At 39.6% G+C, this 15,231-nt stretch overlaps 1 protein-coding gene across 7 annotated transcripts in view; it reads right to left on the bottom strand.

The window, feature by feature from the left end:
• Nucleotides 1-210: 210 nt before the first annotated feature.
• LOC111862641 (transcriptional regulator ATRX) overlaps nucleotides 211-15,231 on the bottom strand; it is a 95,664-nt gene continuing 80,643 nt past the window's right edge. For 6 of the 7 annotated variants that reach the window (XM_033750740.1, XM_023848158.1, XM_023848163.1 and 3 more), the window contains 6 exons: nucleotides 14,054-14,161; nucleotides 12,439-12,585; nucleotides 9,661-9,801; nucleotides 7,151-7,277; nucleotides 4,545-4,647; nucleotides 211-896 (listed from right to left, as the gene is read on the bottom strand). In XM_033750740.1, the coding sequence (XP_033606631.1) occupies nucleotides 4,550-4,647; nucleotides 7,151-7,277; nucleotides 9,661-9,801; nucleotides 12,439-12,585; nucleotides 14,054-14,161 (621 nt within the window). In that variant the 3' untranslated portion in view covers nucleotides 211-896; nucleotides 4,545-4,549. The remainder of the gene's footprint in view (nucleotides 897-4,544; nucleotides 4,648-7,150; nucleotides 7,278-9,660; nucleotides 9,802-12,438; nucleotides 12,586-14,053; nucleotides 14,162-15,231) is intronic. The other variant, XM_023848162.1, reaches the window with a different exon arrangement.

Raw genomic sequence — 15,231 nt, 5'->3', positions numbered from 1 at the left:
TGCATGAAAGTGTTATCATCATCTTCAAGACTAAGACAGTAATAAGAAAACAATAAATTTCAACAACATCTTCCTACTATCCCCATACATGCCATTCACAATTACCTCACCATCACTTGGCTTAAACTCTGGGGCTGACATAATACTGAAGAAATGGTTTCAAATTTTGGATTTCATGCAGTATTGGTGGCTATTTCCAAAACAGTCAAACCAAATGAACAGACCTTTATTTCAAATACAGTACGAACATACATAACATTCCAACTGATGTACTTGGAATCTGCATTCTCATGAGAAATAAATGTACTATTAGCAGCGTAACCAACAGAACTATTGGCTACATATGATTTTCTCTTTGTACAGTGTTTAAGAAGTAGTCTGGATTTGGGGTTCTCTACACAGTACCATCTTCTGTGATATGACACCATGTAATCTGGTATCAGTCCATCAACTTTGCAGAGGAACATTACAGTGTTACATGACATAAAATAGTAGTTTTTATGAAACAGATTTATCATTATAACTAGCCTGACAGTTTGCTAATTTTAAAAAAATTTCTATCCACTACTGCAAATCTCTATTTTAAGACTGAAACTATAATGAAAAATACACGGTACAAAATTCACAAACACATTCTTAAATAATCCAATATGATAACCTGTACACAGTAGGAAACAATACCAGAACTCCCACCACTCATTAACACATACACACAGCAAGATAAACTGAAATAACCAGACACAAAATAATCATTTCACCATTAGGGTCCGTGCTTGCATAACTGTGTCCATGTTGCTGGTTACACAGGCACAAGCAGATATGGTGTCACTTTTTACAATATGAATCTCACTGCTGCCAAGTTTAAAAATAGCTGCTGGCAGATGAATTAAATCCAGCTGAAAAAAGTTAAACAAGGCAAAAGAATAAGAACCAATATTTAATATTTAAAATTCATGAGAATAGACATAACATAACATTTTCCATTATGAACATCTGTTTCTAATCTTGCTTAACTCATTTAGTTCATAGCAGCATAATTTAGGGTAGAAAGAGAAAGGCAGTGACGTGCTACAGAAGCATTCCCTTACACTGCTGCAATATATGGATTGGACATGAAAGGAAATCAAGAACAGCTGAAATAGGTACACACAACACACAAGTCACTGAATAAAAAACATAAAATGCATACAGGAAAATCATCATGTAAGGTTTCTTCGCCGGTCACGGTAGCCGAGCGGTCTAAGGCATGTACTTTCTTCGCTCGCTTGGAAACTGGGATCGTGAGTTCGAATCCCACTCAGGTCATGGATGTTTAGTTTGTGTGTGTGCGTTTTTCTGTGTTTGTGTACAGGTAGAGGCCTTGCGACGAGCTGATCACCTGCCCAAGGAGTCCTACCGAATGTGTAAGATCTAGAAAAACTGAAGTGAATGGAGAAGTTCATGGAGGTAGGCCCAGGCCCACTGGGGCTGTAGTGCCAAGAAAAAAAAATGGTTTCTTTGGGAAGCAGGGGATTTGAACACTAATCTCAGGAAAATCTCAAATGGCAAACTGACTCTACAGAGTTAAATCATACTTGAGCAGCTGGCCAGCTACTCAAGAAATTCCCAGTCATCTTATGGAACCTGTAAGTTCATTACTGTGTCCACTAGAGCCACCAATGATCCCTTATCCTCAGCCAAATAAAATCCAGCCACATCTTTCCTTGTGGTTTTCCTACCAAAACTCTGTATGCATTTCTCCTGCCTCTTATTCTTGTTACATGCCCTTCCCAGCTCATCCTCTTGCTTTGATAATTCTAATATCTAACTAAGATACAAATAATCTCCTCAGCTCCCTGTTCTCAGATATCCTTAATATGTACGAAGGTGTACCTGCGCTTAACTAATTAAACATTATGCAATTAAGGCATATGGGGGAGTGGATGTATAGATCCATGCATTCCTAATCTCGACATTAGTTGCAGGTGAATGGTCACTTTCACGACCTGGCCACTTTTCCCCGTGGAAAGAATTGCCGGTTCCCATTGGGTAAGAGGCTGGGTGGACCCAAGAACACATCTGGATGACAAGGAGAAGAAAAAATGAGTCAATTTCAACCACCTGGCTGTCCGGACCACAGGCAGTCACTGTGCCGACTGAGCTATCATGGCTCCCTCTTAATATATATTCTTCCCTTAATGTGAGAGACCAAGTTTCACAGCCATACAAAACTACTGGACAAATTGTGGTTTTACATAAAATAATTTTTGTTTTCACACAGCAGACAAGTATAAAAAAAAGACCACAAAACAAATGACAGAAAGCATTTCCCACAGAGTTAGTAGAGAGTCTGTCGAGTGTAAAAATTTGTAGGTCACTTTTTTAATATCACTTCTGCCTTACATGTTTCGGTTTGATACAACCATCATCAGAGGCACTTGCTATAACTATGGAAACACTGTCGTTGTTTATGATGTTCACAGTTATGTTTGTCGTGTAGACGCTGCTACAATATGCTGACGTGTAAAAGCACAAAACTTACTAAGATAGTTGAGTACACTATCAAGTCCTCACTTTTCATCCGAAACTGTTTTAAGTTAAAACGCTAAATGTTAAAATATTTAATCTAAAATGCTGAATTCCTCCTTGTTAGTTCATCCCGAAGATGGGAGACGTCAGCTTGAAGTTGTATGGCTTATGGTTCGATGTTTCTTATGTGCTGTGTGTTGTGTACACATTTAATCTTACTTTAATTTCTTCATGAATGCAATTTCAAAATCTGTTAGTGTCACTCACAGACATTTGAATTTTGCACTTTACTAAATCATGTTATGATTTTGGCTTGCATTCTAGTGATGAGACATGAGCATTATATTTAGTTCAGTTTACAGTTACATCTAGACCAGTATCCTCATTAGCATCTGGCAGATCTTCTGTATGCCTGCTAACTGTGCAGGTTACCATGGCGGTGACAGAGTGTGGCTCTATTGTCCAACCTGCACAAAGGGGAAATCACCCAAGCTTCAATCCCCATGGAAGCGCCCATAACCAGAATTCACCAGAATCAATGATGTGTTATACAAGATCCAGAGAAACTCTAGGCCAAGGATGATAATGGTACACTTGGATCAGCTCGCACCTTTACAGGGAGCTGGGTGGGATGATCGCCCTTGAGGAGGGAGTAGTGCCAATGGCTGGAGAGATGTCACCATGGGGGGGGGGGGACCCCCCGAAACCAAGCGCAGCCCTCAAAAGAAGGAACAATGACACACTGACAGGCTTTTTCATGATGAACAGCCTTAAGGCGGGACCAATGTGACGGAATAAACCATTGCTACACAATGCTTCAGTAAACACATTCTCGACATTACACAGTCAACAGTATGACCTCCATTGCTAGGTAGCAAGTCACTAGACATATTCCCATGGTAACAGGTACACACAGAATAACAGAGAAACTGTTAGACATGGTGACTTATAGTTGGGTCACCCTGAAGTTATAATAGAGTAACAGTAATGTAGTCATAAGATTCCGAAGCTGAGTGTTAACCAGGGGACAACGGAGGCTGAAGAAGTAACCAACTCATAAATCAGAACCAAGGTAGACATACAGAAGACACCCATAGACCAGAAAGAAATGGAGTGAATCTTAGACATTCATTAATTGTGAGCTGTTATAATTAATCGTAATTGTAATCAAAGTGCCAATAAAGACAATCATCCAATCCAGAACCCATTTCTATTTTTCACGTAAACCTCTAATATGTGATAGTATGTATGTGAGTTCTCCCCACTAAATTACCTCTAGGATAGAGCAGGTGCTGATGAGTCTCATTCAGTTTCAGTCCTTTAAGGTTTTATTCTGAGTATCTAAATGTCGAAGTTTAAAAGCAATGGCAATGAAGCATTTTCTTATCTCATACCATTCTGAATTCGAAACTCATCAGGCAAACGTCTACTTGTATGGACTTTACTATGTTTCATTTGAATACAATTGCTAAATAGCTTCATGAGTATGTGAAACTCAATAATACTGTAAATATTTCACTCCTAACTGAATCACATGCTTTCTTGAAGTTACATCCTCATGTCCCACTCAGTAGAATCAAATTTGGCTTCATGAAATACTCAGTACTGGGGTACACTAGGACACTGTTCAATAGTAATAGCTTAGCATACTTCTAACCCCTAAAATTATGTTTCAGTACTTACCATCTCCAGATTTCATCAAATGTTGTGTGACAAAATGGAAGAACAGATAGTGTTCTCTGACTATAATACACAAAACTCATGAAAAGGAAGAAGTGTGACAAATTTTCCAAAGAAACAGGAAATTTTTTCAAGCTCACATGTTCATGAAGAGAATTATCTGATGGAGAATATATTCTATACACACAGAATGGGCTTCAACAATCCACCTGACATTCCTTCCCTTTTATTTAAACATATCCAAATACTATCATAATGCAATGGACCCACTAACATAAGTATATACTGTCCTTTGGGTAAGACACACAAACCCATGCATGTATGCACATACCTGCACACACCATACATTCACTCACCTGAATCAATCAATTGTCTCAATCACATCTTCAGGTACAGCTGTGTTACCACCCATTGGTTGGTGCCTCTTGTAATGCTTTGTCATTTCTTGTAACTGATTTCCTGTATGTAAGAAATAAGAATTAGAATATGCTACAGAACAGTGAACCAAACGTAGCATGTAGCAGTCAGCTACCCTACTTCATTCTACAGAGAATCCAAATTCAATTTTTACTATCCTCAGTGTGGCCTCCCAGTCTTCCTCTCTCTCTCGCAAGGCAAATATTGCGGTCATATCCATTGATACTGATTCTGTTATGATCCTGGATTCAAATTCTGCAATCGAGACTTGATACCCTCACTGAAGATATCTAAGGATTTAATGTCATCCTACAGAAACAGCAGGATAGAGTCTTGAATGTTCTTTTCCAATTTATCACCCATTATTATTATTATTATTATTGGAGGGGGTGGGTTTCCCCATGCACCGTGACCAGTGGTCTATTGTACGTCCCCCTGTGATATTCTACCAGTCTCTATACCCTACCGATACTGGTGCGTGCCATTAGTCCCGACTCAGCGAGCGAGTTTGGCCTCTACTGGCTCAGCGGTATCTAGATGCTTAACCCATCTACCAGAGGCATTAGAGACACTGTTGGGTGGGAAATGTCCTTAATAATTTGGCTCAGAGGACTCCTTGAGACATGAGGTTCTTTTACGTGCCGTAAAGCTATGACACGGGACCCACGGCTTAAAGTTCCTCCCGGAGGACTTGTTCCCTGAATTTTTCCGCCCTTAAAAATGCCACGACCTCCGCCGGGTTTGAACCCGCATATCTTGAGTCATGAGGTGGGAACGTTGCCCCTAGACTACGGAGGAATTTATCACCCATAATCATAGTGTAGTTTCAGCATCATTAACTAAACAGAGACTCAACTATAAAACTGCACATTACCATATGCCACAGTAAAACAGGTAGCACTCCTGCTTTATATTCAGGGGCCTTTGGGTTCAAACCTCAGCACAAAGACTAGCTATACTACGTGATGTATTTCATGGTTTTCTTCACTCCCCCAGCCAAATAACAGGATAATGCCTCAAATTAGGCCACAACCACTCCTTTCTGTATCCTTCCTATTCAGGCTTTGTCAAAGTAAGATAACAGGAAAAATATATAATATATACTTTCACTTCCCTTCTATCTTAGTTTCAGGTAAGTGCATACTTTATATAACAATTTTTATTGCATATTTTCCCTTTCATTTACCTTCAACAAAGCCTGGTTTCAGGTATTTATATAGCTGTAATTATACTGATATGGGCTGACCAGTGATTGAGGTTACCTATTATTAAGAGACACAACTGAGTGGGTGTCTCGGCCTCAAATGAGGACGGGAACACACACTTCTTCTGAAACGTTGTGTTCTCTAGTTTTTTAGAATACCAGACGATGGACAAAGTCCAAGAACCCAGTAAATTGGAGTGTTACACACCACTGTCAGAAACCTTTAACATCTACTAATATGGATCCTCATTTTCAAATAAAAACTGAGCGATACCTGCATTGTCCCCATGGTAGGATGGTGGTGATTCATGATGATGATGACGATAAAAGGGAAAATAATAATAAGAAAGATGTGGAGGTGGTGTCCAGCAAAGGGACCTGGGGTCCAAGCTATGTCAGGAGCATGGTATTTCAAGACCTTTCAAATGGAAGTCTAGCACCCTACCACTGGACCATTAAATTCTCATCCTTATAATGCTCTGACAATACTTGTAATAGCTGAAGGGCACAAAAAGGATACTGAACCAAGGCATAAAAGAAACTCAACTGAGCAGGATCTTTGTCGCCAAACCAGTGATGTCTCAGCTTGATAAAGCTCTCTGTCTTTTATAGGAACCTACAATTCATTATTGAGAACCCACCACATGACCAGATCATCAATGCAATGAAATCAGCCCACATCCTCAGATACCATTTCAAAATCCATCTTATTAATATCCTTCCATCTATGCCTAAGTCTCCAACTTGATCTCTTTCCTTTGGATTTCCTGACTGAAGCATGAAGCATAATGTGCATTTCTCATTCCCCCTCCCCCCCATATGCTGCCCATTCACCCTTCTTCATTTCTTCATTCTAATAAATACTTGGTGAAGAACAGAAATCATGAAGCTCCTTATTATACAATATATTCCATCTTTCTGTTACTTCCTAGCTCTTAGGTCCACATATTCTCCTCAGCACTATATTCCCAATTAACCTCACTTCTTTTTCTCTTAATGGCAGACCAAAGTTTCACACCCTTACTTACTTACTTATTTATGGAGCTGAGCCCATCTTGAGGAGAACCAAAATCTGCAGCTACTCAAGAATTGCCCAGCATTTTATGGAATCTGAATGTTCATTACCGTGTTCACAAGAGCCCTCCACTGGTCCCTATCCTGAGTCAGATCAGTCAAATCCATACCATCCCAAAGTTTCACACCCACACAAAATAATAGGTAAAATTATAGTTCTGGAGGCCCTGAAATAAGTATATGAGTGTCCACAGTTCATGTACATCATATGTATTTCTTTCTCACAATTGAAATTCAAATAACATCAGAACACGGCAGAACACTAACCTCTGTTGCCGGAATATACAATTGGAGGTGGCATCATACTAGTGGATGGTCTCGACATTGGCAAGATCACTGGCTGTCGACTTACCACTTGATTGCCTCCTGCATCACTGCCATCAAAGCTCTGTAATTGTGTAAATAATAATAATATGATAATATGAAGCATGAAGAAAGCAGTCTTCTGGGATTTGGCACTGTGTATATGTGGTGTTAACCGACGTTTCGGAGGAACGTATCGCCTCCATCTTCAGGGTAGAAGAAAAAATATAAGAAATCTGCAAAGCGAAGAGACCGTGAGAAACGGTAAAAGCAGCCACCAGTCTCAAGGTCTCTTCGCACACCACATATACATGGTGCCAAATCCCAGAAGACTGTTTTCTTCAAGAGGAACAGAGACATACACCACTCCAAATAAATACACAAATGCAAAGAGTCTGTTTTACATGAAATAAGTTGTTACAAAGTCTGACAATTAAAAACCCTGGAAGGCTAAGTGTATGCATTTATTAAAGGACACATGGCATGCGATGCAACTTAATACTGAAGGAGGTTTATACCTACAACTTATTTACAGCAGAAATTACAAACAAGAATTTCATAGCGATTTAAGCTGCACAGTATGATATATGAGATGTTGAAGCTCCCCCTTACCCAATTTTCTCCAGCCACCTCTTACTTCACCCTTTCTAGTTCAAAATATTCTCCACAGTACCCAGTTATTAAAAGCACTAATTCTGTGTACTTCCAATGACAGAGATCATGTTTCACACCCATTCACAAAAACAGGTAAAATCACAGTTTTATCTTTAGATACTTGGATAGGCAATGCAAAGACAAAGGATTCTGAACTGATTGATAACAAGCATAACCTGAATTCCTTCTGCAATTAATTTCTTTGTAAAGGTAACTCTGTTATGTTACTACTGTTTCCAGATACTTTTCCAAAATCAATTTATTTTAAAGAATTATAATATTGTCACGTGTTGGGTATGTCATGAGACAAATAACTTCACGTGGGTCTCCGATTTAGCGAATCTTTATTGGACACTCACTCTTACACACCTTACAATTATTATTGCTTGCAGTATCACTTGACTTCTAGCCCAATACTCTAATACAACGTCTCAACTGTCTCTGGCGGCAGCTGTTCCAAGATTGTCTCGTTCAATTCGCTGCGGGAACTCCACAATTTCCACGTATTCGTTGTCGTGGAAGTGTCCGTTCCGACTGTAGAGGTTGTCGTGGCGATGGATGTCAGATAATGCGTCACACTGCTCCCTTCTAAAGGTTGTTCGTCCCCGAACAGCCTAACAGTACTTCTAATAATGTTATATTTTAGCGTCCTGTTGCACTGATTTAAGTCCATGATTTATTTTACCATATTTTAGTGCATACACTTATCTACCTCACTCCTTTCTCCCGCACTACATGTTTCGGCACAAAAGTGCCATCTTCAGGTGCTTATTCAATTAACGTCAAACTAGTTCACTGCATGCCTTGTCTTCATATTAAAATAATTAAAATATATATTTATCATATATACCAACAAATATCAAATATTAAAAATATTAAAATTGTTCAGTATTTTTCCTACGTCGTATCTTACTTCCCGAGTCACCTCTAATCTCTTCTGTTGGAGCACTCTTTCTATTATCGTATGTGGATTGTGCTTTATGTTGTGTCTTGCTCCTGTGACTGCGTGTATTATACTGCTGGGCCTGCTGGGTGTGTGTGTGACACACATACAAATTTTAATAATGAAAAAATATACTGAGAATAGAACGGCAATATTTCTAGTTTCTGAACAGGTCCTTGCTGGAGTCCCTATTTCCAGAATTCGTAATAATTCTTATAACCCTCTTTTGTAGTTTAAATACATTGCTACTATGTGAGGAATTCCCCCAAAAAATTATACCATATGACATAACTGCATGGAAATATGAGAAATAAATCATTCTCAAAGATTCTTGAGATACAAGATGCTTACTACTGCCCCTCTAAGAGGAACTCATACTATGCACAGAATGGATGATCTAGTAAAACACTTTTAGCCCATGTTTGAAGTCTTTACATCCATCTGTACTGTATTTTATTCATACATGAACTGTGCTTCATATTAATGTGTTTTTGAACCTGCCAATCCTCTAGAAGTCCAAACACAACACAAAGCTTCTGAAGCTGGATCTGTGTCCACCCTCAGGTGAAAAAGCGAGGTGAGACCTACTTAACTAGGCCCAATGGAATGAGATGATTTCAGTCAATGGATACCTACGTAGGTCAACCAAATCTACATGAACATCTAGGATCAGGTTTTATCAATGTAAGATAAATAAGCAATAAATCTGTGGACATACTCATGCAGACCTCAAACTAAGACAGAAAATGAAGTGAGAAGTAAACCCATTAAATAAAAACGTGAATGTAAACCACAATTACAGATACAGAAGGAACTCAAATTCGTATGCTACTTCTACAAAATACCATTCTACTGTACTGAAAACTTTTTCTCTTACCATAGTTCTGTATGATGTGCTTGGCGGATTAAAAGGAACACGTTTAGGTTGCAGTCTCAATACACCAGACTTGTCCTTAGCAATATTTCGATACAAGTTAGTAGGATATACTGCTGTATTCTGGTTGGTTTGCGTTTGGTCCTGTAACATATAGAATCATAAAATTTAAATTATAGGCTCATAAGGTTATAATTCACACACTACAGCCAATGTACTGGCTTCTATATCACAAATTTTCCATGATATGTCATAGAGTAAAAATTACTTCACCTCCCAGCAAAATTCTTTAAGCTACAACTAACAGCTCCAGGTGAAAGATAACCAATCCTTCACTGTATGCAAACAATGTACACATAGAAAACTATTTACTTTATTAACAGCAGATTAACTCCATGATATATGAAGCTTCATTAAGCAGCGGACAATTATCCAGCACGGTATCTGTTCCTACTATTATGGAGTTCATTAACGTTTTCACAAAATTCTGTAAAGACTCTAAACTGTACCAGATGAAACGGGTGAGAGAGAGAGCAGTGGTGCTCCAATTAATTATAGTTCTGATATGTGTGAATAAGTGGTCAATAAATCATTCACCAATCCAAACCCCGTCTAGAGTCACACATACACGTGACACTAGTCATTGGATTGATATACCACCATACTACAAAAATGGAAAAAATGGAACAATGATGGAAGGTCTTGTAGCTGCCGTAGAAATTAGAAGACCATCATGAATGGATGATGGCCGATATGGACTCCCAGCAGAAGAAAATGGAGACCGCTGTGGAAACCATTCAGGAAGAAGTGAATGGCATGGAATTGGAGGCATATGGAGAAGAAACAGAGTCCAAGGCAGAGCATGAGGAGGTTCTAAGGAAGAGGCAGCAGTGGAAACTTCTGGAGCACTGAAGAACCGGTACAGGGACAGGCATCTACACACCCGCAAAGCAATGACCTGCCCTGCCATTCCTGCTCCATGCAAGGGACAAGGTTGTCAGGGATCAGGGATGGACAAGGATGTACCAAGAACCCAGAAAGGACAGATGTTCAGGATGAGACATTAGGCAAAACCAGAAGGCATCAATGGAACAAGGAATCAAGACTTAGAGGAGCAACTATGTCTGAGGAAGGAGAGTACAGCTGGCAGGATCTTCAGGAAGGTTCTCATACGGAAGATCATGAAGCAAAGACTTGAACCTCCACTCAGGTTTAGGAAAAGGAATGTCAGGGCATTGTGGAGGGGTTGGTCCTCTCCAAAACAGAAAAAGAGACTGCACACAGTGTAAGATGTACAAGCACAGGCCACTTTAAGTAGTTAGCCTGTACCAAACGAAAGAAGAGTCTTTACTGTTGGCATCCTGTTGTGTGTCATGATGTGGAAAAGAAGGGTGATGGTAGGACACCTGGACTGACTGGCACCTTATGAGGAACTGCTTGGGACGAGCCGCCTTAATGAATGAGCAGCAGGAGCTGTTGGACAGTAATCACCACGAGAACTGAGCCATGGGGAGGAAGGTAAGATTGATCAGATGTTACAAGCACAGCCCTCAGAAGAGATGGAATGGCGGTACACCAGCGGGCTATTCGGGACAAATAACATTAAGGAGTGAGCAATGTCACATATAGACCCATTGCTAAGCAGTGACTCTGTGGACAATGACTGTTTCTGGGCAAACGACTCGGAAAACACATTCCCGTTGCTAGGCAGCAGATTCTTGATAATGCGACAGTTGGACACAACAACAGAATTGTGCCTTCTATGTAGTCCATGCCAATATGTTATAACTCGCAGGTTTGGAGCTTAGTGAGTTTCAAAAAGTTCTGCATGGGAGGCTGTGAAGAGAGGACATGAGCACATGACGCTGAAGAATCTCCACTGTTAGAAGCCAATGTCAAGGAACGGCTTGTGAAGATAAAGCAGGCTGGAAAAAGGCTTAGCTGGTGCTGTGGTGATTTGTGAATTGCGGACATTAGTAGTGGTGATCCAAATGCCTGTAGTTCTGAGTCGTGTTTATAAGTGGTAAACAAATCCATTCACCAATCCAAACCCCATCTATAATGACACATACCACGTGACAATAAATATACTAGATCTGCTAAAAATCAGTGGATCATTCAATAAAATGGAAACCACCCTCATGAAGTTACACACTAGCATAAACATGCCTTGCTGAGATGATATATGCAGGTAATATCCAGAAGAATGAATAATATGTTGAGTCAGAGCCTAACAAACAGATGTGAAATGGGTTAATGAAGTACGTGTAAGGCTTCAGTTCATCCAAGAGACTAGAAAATGTGCAAATAAAAAAAAGCTGAACTCTGTGGTTTTAGTCTGCAAGTGAACTATACCCGCTGAGCGACCGTCGTTTGTCAGCGAAGTTAGTGGGGGGGGGGACCCTGAAATACTGCTCCTACATCACAGTAGCGTAGTTGGTTGAGGCACTATGCTACAAGCTGGAAGGTCGCGGGTTCAAGTCCTGATGAGGTCATTGGATTTTTTTCAATTGACCCAATCCTTCCAGCCGCACTATGGCCCTGGGGTTGACTCAGCCTCTAACAGAAACGAGTACCAGGAATTAATCAAAATAATTTTCCTGGGGAGTAAAACGCTGCCGGCCATAAGGCTGACAACCTTGCCTCCATCTTCAAGCCAACTGTCTAGATAATGTGGGACCCTCAATATTTCAGAACCCTATGGGCCTTCATGGTGTGGTACAGGGATAGCTTTACTCTTTACTTTACTGCTCCTACATGCAATGAGCAATTATTTTTTACCTGTATGTACTGCTTGAATGTGACAACAGAATTATTGAAGTTAGCTGCATTTCGCAAAGCATTCTCTTGCTGTAACCTCCATTGCTCCTGCTGCTGTGCTCGTATCAGCTGCTCCTGATGTATTCGGTATTGCTGCAATGCTTGGAGCTGAGCAAAAACAGGAAATTTTCAGTTACTGAAACATACCTCCTTCTAAACAATTATGCATACATCCGTTGCCAGTATACGACTAGTGAGAACTAAGTACCCTAATGTGTTTGCAATTGTGAGCTGGAAAGTGTGTAGAATAGTGATAGCACTGTAACTGCCTCTAGTCGTGAACTGTGTGAATGTATAATGTGCAATAAATCACAATCACTTTGAGTTACAAATTAACCACCCTAGAAAACACAGAGAAAAGAATTTTTAAGGACAGGCAATGACATGTAATGGTACATACTTCTAGATTTCGCACTTTGGTTACACATTAGGCAAAATAAAAGAAATCATGACAAATGGTGAGGCAGTGGTTGCAGTTGCATTGTGGTAGGAAACGAAGCTGATGCTTTAGTTTGACAAACTCATATACACTATATAATCGTCACCTCAGTTAGTGGACCTGATGGACTCCAATGCACATTCTGTTGAGGGGGGGGGGAAACCCCAGACAGTACTGAATTTATATACTTGTAGAATTAACAAGCACTTACTGCATCAAAGGAATGACCTATTACAATATTATGTGGAGGGGAGGGGAGACGGCTAAAAATTCTACTAAGCTTTGAATTGTCTCATTCTGGTCTGCTACACTATTAATTTAGAAAGTTAATAGAATTTCCGTCCAGTGCGGCAATAGAGGTCACATCACTTTTATTATTCTTGCCTTACATGTTTCGGTTTAATTAAAACCATCATCAGAGGCACTTTTCATATGGAAGAAGACACTGTAAATTAAGCTGGTTTGATGTTCACTTTCAATTGTGTTATTCACAGATGTATGTTTCATATATTGTCACAGGTTTTAGTTACAACGGCACTGGTTGTCATATAAAAACATTATCACTTTTCCCACAGTAGATTTCTTATGTTTGGATTAATCACTATTAAACTATTTAAATTTAATTAAAATTGTCGTAAGTCTTTGTTGGTTGTCAATTCTTCCCGTGGATGGGAGTCGTCATTCTTGGTGGTGTGTGGGCTTATATGCGTTATGATGTTATGTGTGTGCTGTGTCCTTTGTACTGAGTACTAAGTTCACAGCAGGTTTGACAATGATAAAAAAGCCAAGCCTAAGGCCAGAGGATTCTGCTCCATTTCACACTGCTTTCAGTAAAGTGCTTTCTGGACAAAGAATAAATATTACTACTGGACCATTCATAATACTGACCAAAATTGATTCTGTATGACATTTCCATATTCCTGATACTAAAAATCTCCTGAATGATCGCATTAAAAGCATTTTGTAGAAACGTTTTCAGGCATGGCAGAGAAACAGGAATATGTATAAACTCAGAGGGCAAATACTACTTCAAACACAACCACACTCATGAGAGGTTATTAGAAATTTCTCTCTACAGAACCAATCCAGTTACTTGTCATACCTTGTTCTACGTACAGCATTTATTTCTCAACAGACCTGGAAGTTTGGTGCTTGCATTCCATTCGGTGAGTTCAGATACTCATATAGCTGGTTCGCAACCATCTTCAATTGTAGTTCAAGTTGTTCTTCTGTTGCTTGAGGATTCTGAACAAATAACAATCATCACATAAGAGGCCTACTCACTTGAAAACATTTACACAACAAATTTTGAAAGTTTTTATAACCTGAATACTGGTGCCAAGTTAACACTGCCTTAAATGAAGCCTGCTACACAGAGTCTTTCTCAAAGGACCAAATTGCTTGCAACAGCTGCAACCTTAGTTGAGAAAACAAAAATTGGATGGATGCTTAACATGCTGCATATTATATAAACAGATGCACATTTCTTAAAATAAATAAACTGTTTAAAAGAACTCTCCATCACAGCAGATGCATAAAATATCTCCCCCCCCAAAATGTAAAGTTGTCCCTGTGCTTAATTAATTAAGTACTATGCCATGAAGACATATGGAGGAGTGGATGTATAGTTTCACCATTCTTGATCTCAGTACTATAGACAGGTGAGTGGTCAGCTTCATGCCCTGGTCGCATTACCCCCCCGGGAAAGAACTGCCGGTACCCACTGAATAGGATGCCGGGTAGACCCCAGAGGCAGATTGGACATTGAGCAGAGGAGAAAAATCTTGGATCTCACAGGATATGAACCTGGGCTGTCTAGCCTGTGGTCCATCATTATACTGACTGAACTACCCCAACTCCACAAAATGTCTCCCAACTCCAAGTCTCTTGAAAGTATTGTCTGACACTAGTTTTAAGTTCTGACCTCAACAGATGTAATTGTTTCACAAATGTTCTGCTTAAGTTCCTCCAATTTGTGAGGATTATTTGAATATGCTTCGTTTTTTTTTTAGGCTTCCCGACACATAAAATTCACAGGGATTTAACATTGCAGGCCACAATTTGAGACCTATCAGTCTGTCTTCAAACACTGTTTAAATCATTAATGGAATAATTAGCAGTGTGTACTGCAGCACCATTTTACACACCCCTTCTCCCCTTCTGCAATGCTTCAAAATAGGGCAACAAATGTTACTGACATACCAATGTGAATTAATGGCCTGTTCAAAAATATAGGCCCCACTATTCATGTAACAGTACTGGCACAAAAAACATGAATCTTCTGATCATGAAGAGGTAGTTCAAAAATCTGTCTT

The sequence above is a fragment of the Cryptotermes secundus genome, unplaced genomic scaffold, assembly GCF_002891405.2.
Source record: "Cryptotermes secundus unplaced genomic scaffold, Csec_1.0 scaffold5, whole genome shotgun sequence".
NCBI lineage: Eukaryota > Metazoa > Arthropoda > Insecta > Blattodea > Kalotermitidae > Cryptotermes > Cryptotermes secundus.
Note: the sequence above shows the minus strand (reverse complement) of the source record. Positions and strands in the feature narration are given on the sequence as shown.